The 23,575-nt window shown below is 31.4% G+C and overlaps 1 protein-coding gene across 1 annotated transcript; it reads right to left on the reverse strand.

Annotated features, from left to right (window-relative positions):
- Nucleotides 1-1,911: 1,911 nt before the first annotated feature.
- LOC144837140 (uncharacterized) lies at nt 1,912-15,301 on the reverse strand. Its single transcript, XM_078692151.1, has 14 exons — nt 15,063-15,301; nt 13,976-14,065; nt 13,606-13,785; nt 12,301-12,555; nt 11,046-11,234; nt 10,501-10,695; nt 9,961-10,263; nt 9,794-9,865; nt 8,285-8,498; nt 5,510-5,536; nt 4,601-4,657; nt 2,796-3,338; nt 2,125-2,572; nt 1,912-1,940 (listed from the first exon to the last, which is right to left on the reverse strand). The coding sequence occupies exons 1-13, from the start codon at nt 15,246-15,248 to the stop codon at nt 2,547-2,549; spliced, it is 2,337 nt and encodes a 778-aa protein (XP_078548277.1). The 5' UTR covers nt 15,249-15,301; the 3' UTR covers nt 1,912-1,940; nt 2,125-2,546.
- Nucleotides 15,302-23,575: the final 8,274 nt, after the last annotated feature.

A 23,575-nucleotide genomic window follows, 5' to 3' on the forward strand; every position in this document is an offset into this window, starting at 1 on the left:
ACTTATGAGGTCTAATTCTAAGGTGTAGTATTCAGGATAAAGTTCCTTAACACATTTGGAGTCAAAATAAAAGACAGGTGCGAAACGGAACTACCGCCCCTAGGCTAGTATAGTAGGCCTAGGCCCCTAGACTAGTAGTAGTAGTGTAGTACAGTACGTAGATGGCTATGCCTAGCCTAGGCCTAGCATAGTTTGTTAGCTAGCTAGGCCCTAAAGCCTAGGATACGAATATAAGATCCAAATAAAGACCTGCTATTAAAACAATACAGTATAAAGAATTCCGTATATGATATGGTATGATAATAATGAAACAAAACTTACTTCTTGTTTCTGACATTCTTCTGGTGGGGTGATAAACTTTATTTTTTATAGAGGGCGCAATCACAATTTGTCTACATTTTTTATCTGCAATGCAATATTATCGAAGAACTTTATTACTCGATCTCCTATAATATACAATACATTTTTAACAATAGCTAGCACGTACAATTTGATATTAAAATCTACCCCTTAAAAAAAAAAAAACACTATCCTTACAAACAAATAAGTTTTTCATTCATTAGTATTTATTAAAAATATGAATAACATTAAAACATAGCAGCATACTAAATTGAGTTTAATTAAAATTGAATTAAAAGTGAAAAACATCAAAATATATTCATTCAACAAATAGACATTATAAAATTCATTCATAACTGTACTGTACAAAAAAATTGAACACTACTGTATAAACAATTCATCAAACATTAATTTAGATTTAAGCATTGTTTGTTTAATAACTGGATCAAGTATGGAACAGGGCTAGAGAAGTGGCGTTTAGTAGCACAGTGGGATTCAACAAAGTTGTGTCTATGTCTAGTGTGGTAAGGGGAAGGATTAGAGGGTGCGTTCATTTGACAAGCAAGGTTGAATTTCTTCAGGGGAACATTTTTGATTTTAATAAAAAGGGGAATCAAGAGTGGACTTTGACCTTTGGATTATTTTTCAAAACAGTTTAAACAAAATTATATTGGGGTATATTGGACAGAATGTAATAAATGAAGTTGATAAAGGCTTGTTTGATCAATTTCTTTCATGGAAAAATAATATTCATAGTTTATTTCAAAATGTAAGAAAAAAAAATAGGCATATTATTTAAGTTGAGATATTTTGTTCCTCAATACATCCTAATTATAATCTACAACTCATTTATTAATCCATTATTCGTTTATGGCATTGAGGTCTGAGGTAGCACATATTCTTCTTACTTAACTCAATTCTTATTCAAAAAATGTATGTTTGTCGTTTGATTTTTGCCTGTAATCTCAACATAGAGACTCTAATATAAATGCACAACAAAATATAAAAACAGTTAAAATGGTCTTATCTCTAAATATAGCAATAGGTAATGTCTGCAACAGGAACATTAGCAATGTTTTATACCCACATGCTTGTAGGCCTACTATTATTTTTTGTAATATTCCATCTTTTTTTTGTTACTAACATTCATGTACCGTTTAGTACACTGAAATCTTATAATAAATCTTTGTAGGCCTACTGTTATTTTTTGTAAATATTCCAGTATTGTTATTTTGTTTTGTCTTCTTTTTTTGTTACTAACATTCATGTACTGTTTACTACACTGAAATCTTATAATAAATCTTTGTAGGCCTACTGTTATTTTTTGTAATATTCCAGTATTGTTATTTTGTTTTGCTGTCTTTCTTTTGTTACTAACATTCATGTACCGTTTAGTACACTGAAATCTAATAATAAATCTTTCAACAGTAGAACCCCTCCTCTTTACTACTGGAGTAAACCTCTTCTTTATGACACCCCTATTCAGGGGACATACCCCTCCTCTTTACTACTGGAGTAAAACCCTTGTTTAGGACACCCCTATTCAGGGGACACACCCCTATTCAGGGGACACACCCCTCCTCTTTACTACTGGAGTAAACCTCTTCTTTATGACACCCCCATTCAGGGGACACACCCCTACGCTTTACTACTGGAGTAAACCTCTTCTTTATAACACCCCTATTCAGGGGACACACCCCTACGCTTTACTACTGGAGTAAACCTCTTCTTTATGACACCCCTATTCAGGGGACACACCCCTCTTGCTTTACTACTGGAGTAAACCTCTTCTTTAGGACACCCCTATTCAGGGGACACTTTCTCATAAAACGAGGGGAAATATATGTTTTAACACTACAGCAAACTCCTAATCAGGGGACACCCCTATTAAAGGGACAGGGACACGTTTGAGAGTGCCAAATGGTTGATGTAATCTTATTATAAGGGGACAGATATTTTTTTTGGACAGAAAACACCACAGACAATAACTAGTGTGTTTTAATCCTGGGATACCAGGGTACCTACGCTATTGTACATTGAGGTATGACACGCTAACATTACATCACAACCAAATCAGTACTCAATTGGCAGATAAAAGAGTTAACAGGTAGATTGTACTGGTACCAGTTTTCAACACTTTAACGCCATCTAACATTTGTATGAATAGAATGTCCATGTTTATTGCATCATTGGGCTAAGTCTGTGACTTAGTCTTCATCATCCTCTGAGAGATCTATACGAATGAAAAACAGTATCAATCATGATTATTGTGGAAATTGTAATTGTTGTTTTAAGATTATGAATAATAAATATAAATTGATAAAACACAATATTTTCCACTGTAATAAATTCAGTAGATTAGCATCATAAATATGATAATTACTTAAACTGTTTAAAAATGAAAGATTCAATAATATTACAAATAACTTAATACAATATAAAGTAGAAATGCATACCAAGTAGTATGTTACTTGCTGTTGTGCTAAGACGTTCTGCAAACCGATTTATTTTGTCTAAATCATCTACTAATTGTTTATCAATCTCCAGATAGAGAACTGCATCCCATACATTGGAGAAGTTATATTTTGTCAATTTATAGTAAGCAGTAACATTACGTAATGCATCTGGGTCAACTTGATTCAGGGCCGTAAACAGTCGCTTTCTGTAAGATGACAACTTGGTTTTATCAGTATGTCTATTCTGAATGTTGTTGTCTGTCATATACTTTGATACAAGATCTTTGGCCTGTGCCATTTCAGATGTTTTCGTAACCTCTAACAGCAAGTTAACATTGGTTGGTGAGATTAAACCTTTGTCTTCAAGTGCATTGAGCAATTCATGTCCATTGCAATGTGGATTTTTAATTTCACTGACACTCAAGTGAGAAAATAGTAGGAACCTTAGCCAACGATATCTTTCGCCATCAAAGCAACCACTGAGACCAGCTTTTAGATCTTGGAAATTGTCGCAAGTTTTCGATTCTGCAATTGTGTTCCTGTCTGCAAATAAAATTATAGCACATTTATTATTATTTTTTATTATTGTTTCCAAAATGAAAATAATTTGTTTGTTTAATTATAAGTATAGACTATCAACAAAATGTAAAAGCATAAAAAATTAAACAAATTAAAAAGTAATTAAGGTAAATGTTAAATTTGTGTTATGTTCTCTCTCCACTCTACTATTTCAAAATAAAAATATTGTGGAATTATGTCAGGTTCAGATCAAGTTCAATAATAAATATCAAACTACGGTAAACTTTGGAAAACTTGATATTGTAAATTCTGGAAAAATTGACAGTCACATGTGTGTCATTCTAGACTTGGCTATATGTGGCAAGTTTTGGTATATTAAACAATTAAAATTAAGGACTTGACAGTAGTTGGCTGAAGGCAGCCATAGCTAGGCTGGTACGTAAGCCACGGGCGGGTAGAGGCATGTCCTTAGTTTTGCTTTCCCAATGTGTTCCCAACAAAGATTAATGCATTGCTGTAAAAACTATTTCTCAATTGAACTGTTGATTTTATGCGTTTGTGTTAATGCTAGTTTATTTAGTTCAGGTTCGAATTGAATGCGTCTGTGATGATACTATGTGTCCCATGCAGGATAGGCCTTGCTAGTACTACTGTAGTAAACTAGTATAGTACTAGTATTACTGAATGGGTACCCCTGTTACTAGCTATAGGCTAGCCTAGACCCGATCATCTGTTACATGAGTCTAATTGTCTTTGCCATCTCGACCATGATGACCATAAACAATTCTAAATTTGGTGTAAGTACAGTACTATCGTCATTTGATGCAATCATATATGGAAAGCTATCGTCGCAAAAACTCCAACAGGTAAAAAATAACCACAAATCTTGAACATGACAAATTTTCACAAACATTTTTTTTTTGGGTTTGCACAAATCACTTTCAAGTCTAGTTTTAAACTTAATAATCAACATTATATTCTTGGTGCTATAATAATATGATCATAAATTTTAGAGAGAGTATATTATCATCATCATTATAATCAACTTAAATTTTTTAATTTAAAATTATTATAATCTTGTTCATCATCATTATGTGTGTGTGTGTGTGTTGTTCGATTTATTAAGCGCTTATACAATCAAAAGATTGTCCCAAAGCGCTGACAGAAGAAACAGAAAGAAATTACAAAGAAAAAAGATGGGTTTTGAAATAGATAGTGGATGCATTTTTAATAGGATCAGGAAGATTGTTCCACAATATCACTATCTTTATCTACTAGTATCTTACCTTCACTTTGTTGGTGACTCTGTGATGTTCCTTCTCTTTCATCCTCATCACTACTACCTAAAAATGATAAAAATGAGAAGTATATGTTTAAAGTATGTTAGGATTTGTTTATATACATGGCACTTTTACACTGGATGATCGAGATTTGATCATTAAGAAAGTAGTGCATTACTAATACACTATCAAACTTGTTTGACATAAAAAGTGTGATGTCGTGAGGTAATTTCCCGATTGATCGTAATCAAAACGGTACCGGGTATGGTCTACTAGCTTTTCTGCTCCCAACCAGTACATCCATTCATAGAAGCCTTGATTAAGTAAGCCTACCTGGTGGTGACCATAGAACGGTCCCGAGATAACGACTATACTTCAGCTTTAGTCGATAGAAGATTGAAATATTGTTAGAGATAGAGTATATGATGTTTGATTATGTGTAGATATGTGATTTGTTCTATTATCCAAATGATGTTCCGTAAATAATTATCCTAGACTGTATATTATGCGATAAATAATATTTTATATATATTTTAACAAATATTTATTGTTATGATTATAATATTAATAAAAATATATTTGTTAGTATAAATTAAAAAATTTAAAAATATAAAATATAGATATAAAGAAGAAAAGCAAAGAGATTATGGAGCGGCTATTCCTGAATATACAATAATAAGTATAATTTATAAATTTTAGGCGATCTTGTCAAAGGTCAAGCGCCTATAGCCTGCTACGTTTCGATATTCAATATTGAACTTGAAAGCTCTCTGTCTACACTATCAAACAAATTTGACAAAAAAGTGTGATGTGCCCAAATATGAGTGATATACCCAAATATGGTAGTGATATGACATCATCATGTCCATATGTGGGCACATCACATTAGCGACACATAGGCCTAATATAACATACCTTGATTTGAACTTGTCCCCACATCATCTGTAACAAATAAAATATACAATAATGAAATAATGTTACTTTATATATATATATATTTTAATATATTGTATATTTCCTATTATATTATTAGCTGTTTTAGGTCTTCAACCCTGTACAAGCTTTTAGCTTTTTGTTGTTGATCCTTTTCATCTTTTATGCATTTTATCTTTACATGTTTTATAATTTTTTTTTTTTGATGAAAAAAATGAATGAAATGAAATGAATTCAATGGATGCTATACAAATTCTATATTGCCAACACAACAGCACATTATCACATGTTCAAATGTTATAATAAAAGCAGCAAAGTATTTTATAAACCATTGAAGTGTTTTAGATCATCATCACATTCTGTTATTTCCTTCATCATTTTAATTTTTATTATTCGATCAAAACCAACAGCGATGAAAACCACCATTAATATAAATTTGCTACTTAAAATTGTCTATACCAATTCATTTATGGAAAGGAATTACGTTGACCTTCATCCAGTCATTGGAAATGGTACCGGTTGAGAGGGATAAATTAAACAATTTTGAAAGCGGCTCAGCAATAAATGTAGCAGTTATCTTGAGCATAGTAGAAGTTATACCATCTTGACCTTGTGATTTACCAAATTTAAGCTTGTTTACGAGTCGCAATACCAAAACACTTTCATGAATATAAATTTGATATCTTGTTATAGTTATATTCTGTTTACTAGGGTAGGAAGCACTCGAGTCGGGGATGACGGGCCAAGTCACACATTGCAAGGGCATATCACATACTTAGGTTTGGGTTTAGTTTTTTTTCCTCAATTTTGTACTGTTTGAGAGGTTTCACAACATACAGAGCTTTATAAGTCCATGATATTATAATATAAATACTCTGCGTATTTGTTAGACTCTCACAATGACGTGCCATATACACATATCCATTTCTAGAACATGTATGCACTCAGAATAAATCATGGTACCCATCTTATGCTAAAATAAAATTCATTGATATTAACAAAGACAAATAATTTATTATACAAATAAACGCACAAGTCTAAATTTCTGCGTTAGAGGAGATGCGGCAAACTTGAGGGTATTTACAATGGTGTATGTTGCACAACATTTTTAATACCAGAGAGTTGCATCTCCAGTAACGCACAAACTTAGAATTGTGCGTTATTTGTTTTACAACATGGGTCTATGAATTATTATCACCACTCTGCTCGGCGACCAAATCACCGACAAGGCCTAAGGAGCAGCAATCACCACTTTGCTTGCCGACCAAATCACCGTCTAGCCTAGAAAATGGTACAATGCCTAGCACGATCGGTAATACTCTGCCATATGATTTACACGCAGTGGTGTTATGCTTTTTTTCCACTTCAGTGATCGCATGACAGTGAAAAAATAAAGAGCGCCATGTGATTCATTTCAGCGCATCTGATTGGCTACTATACATCTTTGAACCCATGTTATAATACTAGTTAATTATCATTCATAAAAGTAAAACATAGTTTTTACAATTTAAAATTTTTTTTTTAATAATCTATTTATCTGATATATAATATTTCAATCACCTTGGTCTCTTTTTCTTCTTTTTCTTCCCTTTTCAATTTCATCTGCAAATAAAATGAAAAATATTACACTAGTTGAACCTTCTGTAAGTGGACACCATTGGGTCCAGAAAAGTATCTGCTTATAAAAGTGCCTACTTATGACAGATTCAGCTGATAGTATCAATTGAGTGTTTATTAAGGGAGGGGAGGAGCACTGCATACCATGTTTAACTATAATCACTTGAGACACAAAGATAAAATTGCTATGCAAGTAATCTACAACAAGCGACAGCTAATCTGAGCTTATCCAATCCTTTACTTGTCATTGGTCAAATTACTATTGTTGTGCCTACGTTCTTGTGTTGCGTTCTTGTGTTGCATCCTAGAGATCCAAACAATCGTCATTGAGGGCAGCACAGCATTAACAAAGGCAAATACTTTATTATAATTAAATATCATTGAGTCCATAAAAGTACAACATTTTGCAAAATTTATCTACTTATTTCAATCAATTACCTTCATCTGAATTTCTTCTTTTTCTTTCTGTTTCATCTGCAAATAAAATAAAAAATATTAGTTGAGTGGACACCATTGGGTCCAGCAAAGTGCAATGCACAGCTCATCTGAGCTTATTCACTTGCCATTGGTTAAATTACTTGTTGTGCCTACATTCTTGTGTTGCATCCTAATGAGATTCAAACTTAACAGCCAACATATTAAACTCTTGTCAAATAAAAAAAATAAATAGTTTTATAATATTGAACCTTCAACATTCACATTTTTGAATTTTAACTATCTTGACATTAACAAATAGATTGTTAATATTTTAATATTTTAACTAAGTAGAGATTATCAATAATGATTCTATTAGTACTACTACTGGTAAGAGGAATGAAGATATCAAAGCTAATAGCAGCATGTTGTAACAATGTATAGATTATCAATAATGATTCTGATAGTACTACTACTGGTAAGAGGAATGAAGATATCACAGCTAATAGCAGCATGTTGTAACAATGTATAGATTATCAATAATGATTCTAACAGTACTACTACTGGTAAGAGGTATGAAGATATCACAGCTAATAGCAAATTGAAGATATTTACTAATTTGTATGTGTTTGTTTAATTAAATTAAATAATAATCATTTAGTTTATTGTTTATTGGTCAAATAAATAATGAAAATAAACTTGTATGTATATATATATTACTCTTACTTCCAAATAGCCGCTGGTAACGTGAAACATCCATTGAAAATGTCGCACCAGTTGTGGTGCATTTTAACTTTCTATACTGGAAATATTCAAGATTTTGAATGTGCTTCTTTTCTGATGTATTACTGCATTCACAAAGTATGCATCTCTCATATTGAATCCCTCTTCTACCACCATCTTTAGAAGGTGCAAATGACTTCTGGATCGTTAACAATACCTACAAATATAAATTGAATGGCAAACTGCAATTAAAACTATACTATGTAGCAACTTTGAATCAGCAGCACAAATTCTTAAAATGTTGTGTTCACTAATAATTTACAATACAATAAAAGAGAAAACTAAAACAATAACAAATAAAATATCTAAAATACAATTCTAGTGAATTTTTGAAGACGTTTTTATAAATCATTTGTTATTAATTAATGTTATATAATAAAAAAGTCAATAACAACTAGTTTTGACAACTGTACTTTAAGTTGCTTGTACTTTAAATTGATATTATATTAACATTTTATCATTTTATAATTAAATTTTAAAGATGTTTTTATATCAATTGTTACTAAGCAATGTTATATTATATCATAATTAATTTACCTCCGCCAAGGAGGTATATGTAATCGATCGCGTGTGTTTGTCTGTCTGTCTGTTTGTTTGTTAGCAGGATTACTCAAAAGTAATTACAAGATCTTTACCAAAATGAATAGATATGTGGTCAAGGACCATTCCATTAAATTTTGTGACCATTTGGAACCATGGGCCCAATTCTGGACCACTTTTTAGTATACTTTTCAGACCTGCTAGTGTTAAAAGATAGGACAGAATTTTTCAAAAGCCGGCGAGCAGTCTTAAAGTAACAAGTAAACTGCAAATTGCATTTTCTCAAGAACTACTTGTCCAAGAGTTATAATTTGTGATTTGTAATTTTAAAACATAATTTGATTGAATGTGCACGTTTTTGATGCGAGTAGTTTAAAAAACCTATTTCTTTTCAAATTCACTCGTTTGATTTTCGCGTTGCTGTTCTATTGTTAGTCAACTGAAGCTATTGTTAATTGAAAGGCTTGTTACATAACCATTACACCAAACTCGCATACGCATGCTTGTAGTGAAATTAGCCTAAATCACAAACAGCATTAAGACACACACAACTATATATATATCTTATTTAGGAGAATTTTACAGTAGGCGGAGGAATGCACTCTCGGAGTGGCTTTCTAATTAATAACGTTAACTGAAATCAATAAAGTTTTAACGATATAGTAGATCTTAGCAATAGTGGGCTTAGATGTTTTTTTAATTATTGAAAACTAAACCAATCTACAGAATTACAACGTCAAATACAAATTAAGACAATGAAACGGCTAAACGCATTACACAAAAATTATTTTAAATGTTTAAATTATTTTATTTATTTTTTTTTTTTTTGTCGTACTATAACAATCTCAAAATCAACCAAAGCATCTATAAAAAATATATAGTTCTCCAAACTGATATGAAATAATAACCAACCTCTTTACATGCTTCAGAAGAGGGTTCCTCATTACTTGTTTCATTAAGAGCAGGAGTTCTTTTAATAGTCACCTGAAAAAAAGGAAAGTGATGTTTTGATATTTGAATTTGAGTTTATGAATAGATTAAATTATGATTTATTCACAAGATATTGAATGATACAGTACCTTTAACAAGAACTTTCGCTCATTCTCCTTAGTTATGAATTTGACAAGAGATAAAGTTACATCATGATCTTGGTCGAAGTAAAGTTCAGCATGATTATACAAGAGTATTGGGTCAACTCCTTTCTTTTGAAATTTGTTGAGGAAATCAATAATCATATATGGAAACAATACATCTGGCAGATATCCCTTAAAGTCGTAATAGATACTGATAGCTGGAAATTCATCAGGCACTGCTTTCACTTCACTTGCTGTCTTGAAAGCAAGGCGTAGTGGCACAAAAAATGATTGCTTTCCAACAGATTCCTGAAATTGTTGATTTGTAAAAATGCCATTTAAATTTCTTTTAAGAAAACTAATTTCATGTACATGTTAAAAACATCTTTCAGCAGAAAGTTTAATCAAAATACGTCATAACGCTACAAATAATTAGAAATTGTATGTAAAATTTCACCAATTATGTATCATATAAAAAATCTTTTTTTCACATATGCTTGCATGCAAAACATAACATGTTAGAAAAGGAAACTTAACAAAACCTACTGTAGATGTACTTCCCAAATCTTGGCTGCTGGTTGTCTTCCTTTTACAAATGAAACCTAATTGAATCATCAGTGCTACAAGGAACTCAAAATTCTTTCCTTTGTCAACATTACTATCTCTCCATAATTTTCGCAACAACTTTTCTTCCAGTATGCCCTTGTCAAGCTTATCATAAGATTCATTAAACATACCGTACTAAAAAAAAATTGTTACTTTCTGTTTTTATTACAGAGTGGCAGGAGGGAATCAAGAGGGATACAGGGAAATAGTCAACAAATAAAGTAAACTTTTATAACATGAATAAATGTCAATGTATAATGCAGTATTATCATTGTGAAATTACAGTAGTTTGTTGCTGTGCTTTTTACTTTTTCAATTATAATACAATGAAAGTAACATAATTAAAACTTTAGTCACTTGCAAATGATGCCTTCCAGCATACTTAAATATAGAACATCTTAAGCAAGAAATTTAACACAGAACAGGAATAATTATATTACTGCAACACGTTTTTCAAATGCAAGACATTACATGAGTCTACTTACAGATTTTGAGGGAACCACAGTTACAAATGCAGTAACAATTTCAACCAGTTTCATCGGATCTAACACTGCTTTATTGATTAGTAATTCGTTGTCAGGCATGTAAACAATTTCACCATGATCGTGCAAGTTTATAAGCAGAACTGATTTGGTTTTTTTGTCAATACCATTATTACTTGCCAGCGTTTTGAGCTTTAAAAATTAGTGTTAATCAGATTTTTTTTTAAATGTAGGTATATATTTATTATCAACATTATTTTTGTCCTTAACAGCATAAATTTTTTGAGTAAATAACACTTTTTGGTTTTCCAGTGTAGTGAATATAAATAAATGTTACCAAAATAAACAAAAGGGTTCACTAAGAAGTTTGATACAATATATGTTAACTTTAAGCATAAACAAATAAAGTTTGACATGTTGAATATCAATGGCTCACTTTTTTACAGATTTATATTATCAGGTGACAAAATAGATTTATATAAAGCACAAATTATGGACATTATTTTTATCATACACCGGCAATGAGAAGTGTTCAAGCAAGAATTGTTTCCGACATGTATCCATTCACTGTCTTGACAGGAATCTAGTATACTCCTCTTTGCAGTATGATACAATAGTAGAGAAATAATGTTGATTGAATGTACAATGTTTGAATTGACTAAAAAATAACACACTCTTGCATAGCAAGACATGGACACAAAAACAGCGATCATTCTCACAGGGGTATACCCACATGTTCTGGCTGACAATACATATTGCCAGCATTACCCTTTAAAATAAGAAATCATACCAGCATTGTTTTGAGTATATAGTATTACATACTAACTTGGTTAAGGGAGAATAATTTTAGTATTTAGGTAAATGCTAAAATTCATATAATTTATGTAATAATAAATAATTATACAAAGTATACTTTTTTTAAATTTTTGTGCATGTTTTATACTTAAAAACAATGTTATTTGATAGTGGGACAAAAAAAACTCCCAATTTTTTCACTTATTAGGTCAGTATTTAGTAACGATTTAGAAATAAAACAATGGCAACATATATAAAAGATGAAAATATGATCTTGAATATTGTTATTTAATTGGTTATGACAAATTCCAGTATAAAGATCATTTTTAAAATTATATTTTTTTTTTTTATTTATTTTTAATAGATACTTGATAAATATTTGTGACTTTCTGACTGAAAGTGTTTATTCTATAAAATATTATTTCCAAAAATTTTCTGAAGAATGATAAAAAATAACATTTACCTCTTCTAAAGAACACAAAGAAAAAGAGGGCTGTTTTTCTCTCCTTAGATCATCTAGTCCACATCTAAAACGCATCCACTTTAAAGGAATTTCCTTTTCTAAAGCTTTCTTAAGGTCATCAATAACTTGTTTGAGATCACCAAAGCTCTTATCTGTCGTTTCTTGGCTGTTTTCAATGGCAAAATATTGATACACATGTTTTCCATATGGTTTTCTTTTAAGCACATCTTGAATCTTTTTAAACATCTTTTCTGCCTGTTTGTAAATAAAGATTTACATCTATACACAAATGTGTCAATTCTGAAAACTCAGATCTAGAAAACTCAGATCTCAGATATATCTGAGTTTTCTAGACCTAGAAAACTCAGATATCTGACTTTTCTAGATCTAGAAAACTCAGATATCTGACTTTTCTAGATCTAGAAAACGCAGATATCAATATCTGAGTTTTCTTGTTCCAGAATGGAACTAGAAAACTCAGATCATCATATGATTGGTTGGTAGGTCATTTGGATCAGTCCATTATTAATCAGAAGGTAGGTCATTTGAAATACTAGAGCATTATTAAAACTGATTACTGTGTACTAATAATAATTGTAACATGTAGAAGCAGCCTACGGCTTAAATCATAAAGAAAATACAGTGCACGTTATCGTTAAAATGTAGGCTTAAAAATTAGATATGTACGAGTTGGTGTGGTTACGAGTTGGTTGAGGTACGAGTTAGCCAAGTTGGGAATAGGTACGAGTTATTTTGGGTACGAGTTGACAACTTCTAGCCTAGAGTAGGGCCACCAGGCCTACTCTTTGCGATACATCGCGATAGCGCCCACACGTTGAGCCTTGAATTGAGTTTGCTTAGCTAGGCTAGGCCAAAATGCTAAGCCTACATTTTAAAAGGTGTATACTGGATTTCTTTATGATTTAAGTCGTAGGCTGCTACTACAAGTTACAATAATTATTATTATTAGTAAGAAAAAGTATAATACTGTAGTATATACAAGCTACTCTCTATTAATAATGGAACGATCCATTTGATGATCTGAGTTTTCTAGTTCCATTTTGGAATTAGAAAACTCAGATCTTGATATCTGAGTTTTCTAGATCTAAAAAAGTCAGATATCTGATAGAAAACTCAGATATCTGAGTTTTCTAGATCTATAAAACTCAGATATATCTGAGATTTGAGTTTTCTAGACACCCATAAATATGTACTCTAATTTCTGTTAAATTCACTTTTAGAGCAGTGATGTATCTTTGGTTGTCGCTATCTTTAATAATGTAGAAAAAAAAAAGAAGCATTAACCTCAACAGTTTGCTGTTCTTCAGTCTCACCAAGCTTACCCTTATGTGTACCCACAATAAGGATAGTTGGTTTGTGAACTTCATTCTCTTCATCTTCTTCCACAATACGACTATGAGAATAAACTGACAGGATGTAAGATAATATGAACTGGAGATTGGTCCAATGATGTTGACATGTTCTCTGAAAAGAATTACAGAACAATTAACCACAGTTAAACTTTAAAAATGTTTAGTTTTTAAAAACCTTATCTGGAAGGTATGAAATATTAAATCTTTTATAATAGTCAAACTGTTTTTAATGCATAAAATGCATGTTATAAATTAGAAGACTTGTTCAATCTCAATGCCTTACTGCATCTAGAAACACTTACTTCATTAGAATCAATGAAAGTAGCAAGATCATCCAAGGGTTTACTGAGATCAAACACAACAATGTATAGTGCTTGTAGTGTAATGAACATCTGCAAAAATATTCAAATATTGACTGATTAATATTTTTTAAGGCCTTCTGACAACATATGCACAAATATTATTTTTAATTGTATGTGGACCTTAACATATAATATAGACTTTCATATACAAATTCTTTGATAATAATGTGGTGAAAAGTTACTGAAAATGTTTAATATTAACGTTAGGCATGGATAATATACAAATAATGAATATTTTATATTCATGCAATGAAAAACCAAATTCATCATATAAGTGAAAGATGAATTCTTTTATCACATGAAATTATTTTCCCATACATTGCACTTATCAATTAAACATTCATTCTTTGTATATTATAACATCCCTAATTAGATTCTTTTTATTTGATTGGGGGATTATGGGTCACATGATATAAATAAATGTTCTATTTCTCTCCTAATGATGTCATCAAGAGTGCAATGTCATATGTGTGTGAGTACTGCAATTTTGTTTTGCGCATATTTTACACAGTGAACAACCACACACTCGTCAAGAGGCTGTTGTTGACTGATCACTAATTTTATTAACCTGTAGTGTGTGCTGCATGTGTCTAATTGTTTTACTCCCTGTCTAAAATTAGAGTGCTGCTTTGGCCTAGCCTCTTGTTAAAAGTAGGTGTGTTATACTTTTAACAAGAGGCTAGGCCAAGACCTAAACTATTCAAGAAGGCAGCAATGGACGCGAAGTAGAACAATTATAGACATGACAATACAGATTGATATTTTAACACGCAGTCTATTCTTGCATCCCATGTTTCGGTTGCTCACTGTGTAACATAAGAATATGCAATCTGACTTAAAAGTTGAATAGTATATGTCTATTGAATATCATGTGACCCACAATCCTCCATTGAAATGACAATCTATATAATAAATATATATATTACTATGCAGTACCATGGAAAGAGGTTTGTGACTACATAATGGGAAAAAGGCAAACTATACCTTGGCCATACAATCATTTTAGTCTATACAGAAACCTACTTACCCGATGTAGACCATGGTAAATTAACTGTCCTCCATGGTCCCAGATGTTGAATGTTTCTTCCAAAGTCTCCTCCTTATTTTCCTCAACTTTCTTGATTACATCCTTATCTAATTGTTGATCTGTATCAAATGTAACAGCTTGAGTAGCTGCATCAGCACCTGTAGCGAAAACAAGTGTTTTGGTCATTCCACAAACGGCGTAACAAGCATCATTATTTTAATATTTTAAGTCATCGTAGTATTCAGTCAGTTATAACGTTACTATGAGTATAGTTCATTCTTCATCATCATAATGAGCTTTCGCACAGGGATGGTATGCATCAATTACGTGTTTTAATCCATCTTTTTTTAACTTTGCTAACTAAGAAACATGCCCACCAACCCTGCGTGTACAGCGTCTGTGGACTATGTGTAGGAGTGGGATGGCTGCCACCGTGTTTTCTCCAAATTACCGTCACCATAATTGTTACACAAATAGGTTGCCTCTAAGTTATAAATCTGATAACATAATTTGATACTTCTTTAGTTACATTAAATAGGAAAATCTAATTAATAATCTTATTATTTTAAATAACTATGAACTTAAATATGTATTGTTCCCCTGAAAAAATAATTCTTACAATTTTTTTTAATATGCCATTTTAATGTCACCTAATAGTAATCCACTTTGGCAAAAAATTGGATTGAAAAAAAATGTATTATTTATATATGTAATTTTAAGCAACTAATGGGTTTTTATTTGAATTTAACCATTTATTTTGTTATTTTATAAGTGAAAACCTTAATTGTTTCCTTTTCTTTCTACAGAAGTGATTGACTACAAAATAATCTATTCAAAGTCTGATTTTAATAATCTTTATTTTTCATGTTTTTGGGGACAATAGATCGTTAATATGACAGAAATTGCAATCTCCATTTCAGTGTGGGCCTGTTTGTGTTTAATAAGTCTAATAATGAGATTATTGATAATAATGTTACATAGCCAATGATGATGGGAAGAGTAATATGCTAATTTGTATTCATGTTAATACCACTATCAGCTTTAGCCTCTTTCCATGTTGTGCTTGCTGTTCTTATCACTGCTATCCCATCTGTAACTACATGCTTTTCCTCAAATCTGGCAAAAATATTTGAAACCAACTATGAACTTCAGTCATTTTAAGTACAGGTACTGTAAAACATGCACTTTTCTCTGTTTAATTCAAAACCATTTTAATATAATTATTCATTAATTATACATTTAGGAAGTCAAGTTATTCAACAATTCGTATGATCTTTTTTTTTAGAATACAAGGCTAAAAGTAAATTTTATAATCTAGAAAAGAAAGAAAATTTGATGGTGTTATGATTATTGTAGTAACCGATTTATATATTTATAAAAGTTTTTATTCAACTATTGTTAGATCTATTGCTAAAATATTTAGAATGTAGTAGTTTATCAAAAACAAATTAATAAAAGTTGGCTGGTTTGTAATTCTTAGTTGACTCTATTATTATTATTATTATTATCTATTTTGTAACGTCAATTTCACTGTCCTACTACTACTTACTCTTTTCCAAGACATGCATTTATGAGGCATGTTTTACCCACTCCTTCCTGTCCAATCACCTTAAGCATTCCAAGATTGATGTGGACGGATCCTCGTTTCAAAGCTTCATTGTATGTTTTCTGAAAATCTATTTTACGTGCAGAAATATCAGATGGAATATCTGAAAATTGAATAAGATTTTAAAACAGAATTGATTAAATAAAGTTCAATAAAAAAATCTACAAAACCATGCATAAATATATATATATATATAAATACTCCATTATTATTATTAAGTTATGAGAGTTGCCTAAGTAAAACTACACTATGAGATTAAAAAAGAATCAACATAAAAAAAGTATTAACTAAAATTCTATTGTAATGAATACTGTAATAGTAATATTTTAACATTAATAACAAAAACTGGACAAAAACGAGAGGAACACTACGAATTTAAGACCAATTCAAACATTCAATAAAAATTAAATTAAATTGTGAAAAAAAAAATTGGTAATATTAGCAAGTGGGAAAATACTGTAAAAGTATTTTAGTTTTATTCATAAATATTGAGTGCTGTTTAATTTTTTTAAAGTAGAAAATAAACCATTTCATTATCTATACATACAATACACAAACAAACTTTTATCTGTTATTTTAGTAAACTTAAATTAATTTTCAAAATTAACAATGAGAGTTGCAAAGTAAAAATGAACATTACGCATGTTGATAATTCTTGAAAAACAAATGCTTTAAATGGTTTAAATTGCTTTAAATTAGTCTAAAATTTGATTTTGTTCATTCTTAAATTTTAAGCAAGCATTTCTTGTTTGTTTTAGACTAAAAAATCAAGGCCTGTACTTGTTTCTAAATACTGTTTAACAAATTGTGCCTAATTATGGTCGACTTTTTTTGTACATGCATAATGAAATTGCCAACAACAAACATATACTAAGTGTAAGTGAAGTCTTGTTGGTCATAGTATACCACAACATCCTTGTTTTCAGTTTCTATGCTGTGGATAGGTAAAAAGTTGTGGTATTTTTTAAATGTTAAAAGACATAACATCAACAATTAACTTCAGGATAGTACTTTACCAAGTAGTGTGTTACTTGCTATTGTGCCGAGAAGATCTGCAAACCTCTGTATTTTGCCTGGAACATTTGCTAATTCTCCACGAATTTCAAGGAAAGATTCAGAACCAGCCATTGTGTTTCCTGCAAATAAAATTATAGGACAGTAGTTTATATATCATATATCATACCATTTATTTCAATAGAAACAGTAGAAACAGAAAAAAAAAACAGAATTGTGAAACAAATCTGTCAAAGCCAACAAAAATATTACGGACACATATTGAAAAACATTTACGTCATATAACTTATGGTAACAAATTTTACAGAGATAATTAATGCAATTGCCGATAGAAATATGATTAAGTCGCTCTAAATGTCCAGAGATCTGCTTTGTACAATCTGTTCTTTTTCATTATTAGACCTAGAAATTCTTTGGTTTATCCACATCTGTTTAGGTTGCCATTTGGTCAGATGACAATAAATATGAGGGACGTAGTAGGCATAGTCATGACGTGACTGATTGTTTGTATAAGGATAGTATCATAGTATAAAGAAAAGATACATTTGGGACGTTATTATGCAACAAGTTCCTCTAAAACCAGGCCTAGGCCTGTGGTAGGCTACTGCTCTAGGCCTAATGACAGTCAGTCATAACATGTCTAGTCTAGGCCATCGGTGTCTGCAACATGCACTAGCCTCGAGGCCTACAAGCACCTATTTTCCATAAACACCGCTCGTAAATTCCGCTTACCTCTACCGCTAACTGTTACCGCTCGTCTGTGTAAATTGGCCTTTAAGGGCACAACATCATTTAAAAGAATGTATATTCATATCGCTGGAGTTAGATTTTAACGCGAAATACAAAACATTCATTATTTGTTTTATAACAGTACTTTTATTCAATTTAATCATTGACAATTGCTAGGCCGGGAAGCAGCCCATTAACAAATTGCGAGAATACAATCAGGTATGTTATAATATTCACTAAAGATTGTTTTCCACTTTCATTGTGGGCACATTTGCAGACTGTTTTATAACAAATTCTTACTAAAAATAAGTAACATTATGATTCCCTAAATGTTAATGTTACACCAAAACATTTTATAGTTCACAATGTAGAAAGTTAAAAAAACAACATTTAATTTCACACCAACCTTACATTAGTACAACCCACAATTCATAATAATGATTTTGCCTCTAAGATTATCAGACAATATTAATACCATTATTAATTTTGGAGGCCAGCCCTTGGTGTGGGGGTTTGTGATCTCTGATTGCTCTTGTTTACACTGATATTATATTTATAAAGCTTCTAATGTTGTGAAACCTCTAAGCACTGTACATATTATTACCCCAGTTAATTTTGGAAACATACTCTTATAATGCAGCTAGTCATCAGACTTGACCTTAGAAGGTACACCTGGGTGGGGAGTGGCAAACTTGCCTAAGGATACAAGCAATGCGACAAGCATTGGATTCGTTAGTCCAACGTTCAACACACTACATCACATGCCCTTACAAGCTCGGTTTTTAAATTTCTATTGTTTAAAAACGGCTCAAAAATGGGTATTTGGAAACTTGGACTGGGCATGCTCAAACCTCAAAGCACATCTGGGAGAAAAGAGTCTATGACTGGTAGTCTAGTCTGTAAGAAATATTTCTTGTTTTATTGCTGGACCCAAATACCCACAGCGGAACGTTTTATCTTGCACATGGTTCTCTCCTAGACTGATTGATTCTACAAGGAATGTTTATAAGTTGAATGGGGAGAATATTTGACTGTTCTATTCAATGAGGCAGAGCCTAGTTAAAGAAAGGCTTTAAAAAAAGTCTAGCACAACACCCAACATTCTCAAAATGTTAAAAAAAATATTAAAAAAAAAACATTTACAAGTCTAGCACACCACCAAAAATTTAACTTAACAAAAGTTGATCATGCAATAGTCATTGGAATTGGATCAAATAATGCATGAACATGTTATATGAAATACAGCCAATCAAATGGTAAGGATACACTTAGTAGCTAGCATATGTAGTCTGAGCATATGAAATCAAAATAACTAGACTTTACTTAAAATATGAATAACTTTTCCCTTCGACAAAAATCCGACCTTCCCCATTTGGAAATAAACCACTAAACCAAAGTTTTACATTGTTACTAGCTGGCTACTGGTGTAATTCTCATAACAAATTACCATTTTTATAACTCAGATTACTGTACACCTATTATGAAATATTAAAAAAATAAATAATAACATAAAAACTCACAATACTATTGAACAACAGAATTGTTGGTAACCATAAAGTTACTCTGCAGGATTACGCATCTCTGGAAATGTTCTTCCATCCACTGGTCCGTCAGTCTGACTGAACAGCTCTACATCAACAGACGCTACTTGACTATAAGGTGTTTATAATTGTCACTGCTTCTGTGCGTCACATGACTTCCTAATCAGTCTTGTATGGTAGCCTATTTAATGGAAAATATAAGTCTTGTTTACCTATCTATCGTTTGCAAACTTTAGAAAGATATTCCTATTCGACCAACGCAAACGAACGTGAGACATTATGGGCGGAGCCAGAGCCACAAATTAAAGAGTTACGACATTGGGTTAAGTCATGTCATATACAGATGAAATTATGTCATAATTATCTCCATTAACGCATGAAAAGTATAGGAGCAACAAAATACTTTAAATGTTTTCTTATATTTTTAAAAATGTATTTGCATAGTTGACGGTGAATTATTGATGTGCAAAGTGTACAGAAGTATAACTTGTAGCAAAGAATAATTGCATGCGCGTGCGCTAGTACATTATAAAGTTTGATTTATTGATTTTGAAATAAAACATCCCATAACTAACTATGTGATATTTTTTAATTCATAATCATAATTCAGCGTGCGAATTCTTTGACACAAAAATGGCTTCTAATCATTCAATGTTGTAACTCTTTATATATCTCTGGGCTGAGCCATTTACTCAATTTAAAGGACGCCTTGCACGTTGAGTAGGTAAATGTAAAGTAATTCTATAAGAAATAGGATAAATAAAGATTCACAAATTATCAATAATATAATGTTAGCTTTATAAAAAAAAGTGCAAATTAATAATATTGTTCTGCTTTGGATAATAATGTGTATTTTGAAGGAATTGTTTAGGTATAAAAAACAATTTTCACTAAAGGCTAATTGGGGTTCTATTTGGTTAGTAGAGGCCTCTATGCCATTTTATGTTGTGATAATAGTATTGATAATATTATTTATTGGCCTATATACTGGTTAATTATTGGTAAGGTATATCAAGAAGGAAAAAAGATATCCATGGGGAGGCCAATCCTACTTCACATCACATTAATTTTATTTTTTTATTTATCATTGCATAATGAAACAAAAACGACTATCTATCTCACTATTTTAGTTGTGAGCAGCTACATCATCTTATTGCCTTACTTTTTTTTTATCAGTTTTCTTCCAATTTTCCATATGTTATTACTCAAACAAGTATCTTTCAGAATTTATTGTTCATTTTGAAAAAGTCATCATATTCAAATATTTGAATAAACGCGAGTTGCGTAAAATAAAAACTAACCATCAACTACTGTTTACAATGTTAATACGGTCAAATGTTGACGCTTGTTGAATGCGAGAAATAGCCCCTTTGATCGACTGAAATGCCTATGACTTGATTAGGCATATGGCTATGATGTTCGTACAATTGTCGTAGTGCAGCCTACTATAGACAAAGCTTAATATAATAGCATGTGTGTGTTACGATGCGTTGTGCAATAGCCTAACTCATTACCATGACAAGTTCAAATCTAGTTTACCTCCGCCAAGGAGGTATATGTAATCGATCGCGCGTGTTTGTTTGTCTGTCTGTTTGTTTGTTAGCAGGATTACTCAAAAAGTAATTACAAGATCTTTACCAAAATGAATATACAGATAGATGTGGTCAAGGACCATTCCATTAAATTTTGGGACCATTTGGGACCATGGTCCCAATTCTGAACCACTTTTTAGTTCACTTTTTCAGACCTGCTAGTATTAAAAGATAGGACAGAATTTTTCAAAAGCCGGCGAGCAGTCTTAAAGTAATAAGTAAACTGAAATTGCATTTTCTCGAGAACTACTTGTCCAAAAAACTTTATTTTTGTACAGGAGGCAAGAGTTATAATTGGTGATTTGTAATTTTAAAACATAATTTGATTTAATGTGCACCTTTTTTGATGCGAGTATTTCGTTTGATTTTCGCGTTGCTGTTCTATTGTTAGTCAACTGAAGCTATTGTTAATTGAAAGGCTTGTTACAACCATTACACCAAACTCGCATACACATGCTTGTAGTGAAATTAGCCTAAATCACAAACAGCATTAAGACACACACAAATATATATATTTTTTTCCGGGGAAATCTTATGTAGGAGAATTTTACAGTAGGCGGAGGTATGCACTCTCGGAGTGGCTTTCTAATTTTTATTATAAATAATTGCTATAAAATGCTTAAAAAATCATTCTGCAGTTTTTATTTTTTTAAATTAATCTGTCTACTGTAAGTAAGTATTGCCACACAGTATGACCAATTTTTTTCACAATGAGAAAATCAAATTGTAAAAATGTAAACCATATAATAAAATACTTTGATTGTTAAGTTTAAAAAATCATTCTTTTCAAATTGTATAATTATTGCAAACGACCAACCATTTATTTCCTAACTGTGGGATTAAACATCTTGGTCTATGGAGGAAAAAACTATTTAAATGTTTCCTCCATGACTGATCCGAAACGTCCCTGATTCTAATAATTACATAAATAATATTGTTTGTTACAGTAGGTAAGATAGTCTCAGTATAAACATGGCAATCAAAAGCTAATTTAAAGACAGCAAGTAACAATTAAAAAGAATTAATAAGACATTTAAAATAGCATTTATTCTCACACAACATATTTTTGCTCGATTATAAACCAAAATATGTTTTGGCTACTGTTTGTTGTATGAGCCATTGTGTTGTAATATTACTACTAGCTCTAGGTCATGGAGCTATTATTTATAGCTCCATGTTTAAACCTTCATACAAAGAGCTCTACTAGCTTAAAGTCAAATTACAATGAAATTTTTAAAATATATAACTCACATCACACTAATGAATTCATAAATAATGTAGGTAACCATAAAATTATGTCATTTGTCTGGAAAAGAATCCTCCATCCACTGGTCCAGCAATGGGATTGTACGTTACCAGCCTATAAGGTGTATTGTTATGCAAAGTGCCAACACCCTCTTTGCTGCGTTCTGTGCATCACCTGACTTCCTAAAATAGAAAATAAAAGATTTTATATAAACAGAGAACAAACTCACAAACGCAGTTTTTGATGGGTTTTATGATATGGTCTATTGGAAATTAATAATCACTTGTCTAAACCTGAAAGACAACAATGACTGTAAATTGTCCTGGGGTTTCACTTGTGTTTGACATTCTTCAAGGATAACATGTTGCGAGAGTGGTTTGTTGGCTGGGTGATTAAACTTTATTTTTTATAGAGGGCGCAATCACCACTTGTGTACCAGAGCCATATATAGAGAGAGTTACGACTTCGAATGGATTAGAAGCCATGTTTGTGTCCAACTATTCCTATGTAGCGTATGGAGTTGAGTCTTTTGTTTTGAAAATGTATAACGTTCAAAAGGCTTTAATTATCGAATTTAATATCAAAACAATCAATTTGATTAAAGGTTTTTGTTAAAATAATAAAAAAATTATAAAGTTACTGCGAACATGATTAAAAACAACAAAAATAGCAATTTCGGAACGGCTCTGGTTGGGCGCTCCTTGCACGCTCTACGCGTGCGCGTTTAGTTTGTACAGCGATTCTCTATAGTAATGCATTGTTTTTACATTTTGTTGTTTAAAAAT

This window comes from Antedon bifida, chromosome 3 (assembly GCF_963402885.1).
Source record: "Antedon bifida chromosome 3, ecAntBifi1.1, whole genome shotgun sequence".
Taxonomy (NCBI): domain Eukaryota; kingdom Metazoa; phylum Echinodermata; class Crinoidea; order Comatulida; family Antedonidae; genus Antedon; species Antedon bifida.

Excerpts from the sequence above, each read along its gene's own strand:
- LOC144837140 (XM_078692151.1), bottom strand. The coding sequence starts at position 15,248 with ATGACCAAAACACTTGTTTTCGCTACAGGTGCTGATGCAGCTACTCAA. Across the intron at positions 10,264-10,500 it reads ATTTGGGAAGTACATCTACA|GAATCTGTTGGAAAGCAATC; the intron begins GTAGGTTTTGTT and ends CAACAATTTCAG. Across the intron at positions 4,658-5,509 it reads GGGGACAAGTTCAAATCAAG|GTAGTAGTGATGAGGATGAA; the intron begins GTATGTTATATT and ends TATCATTTTTAG.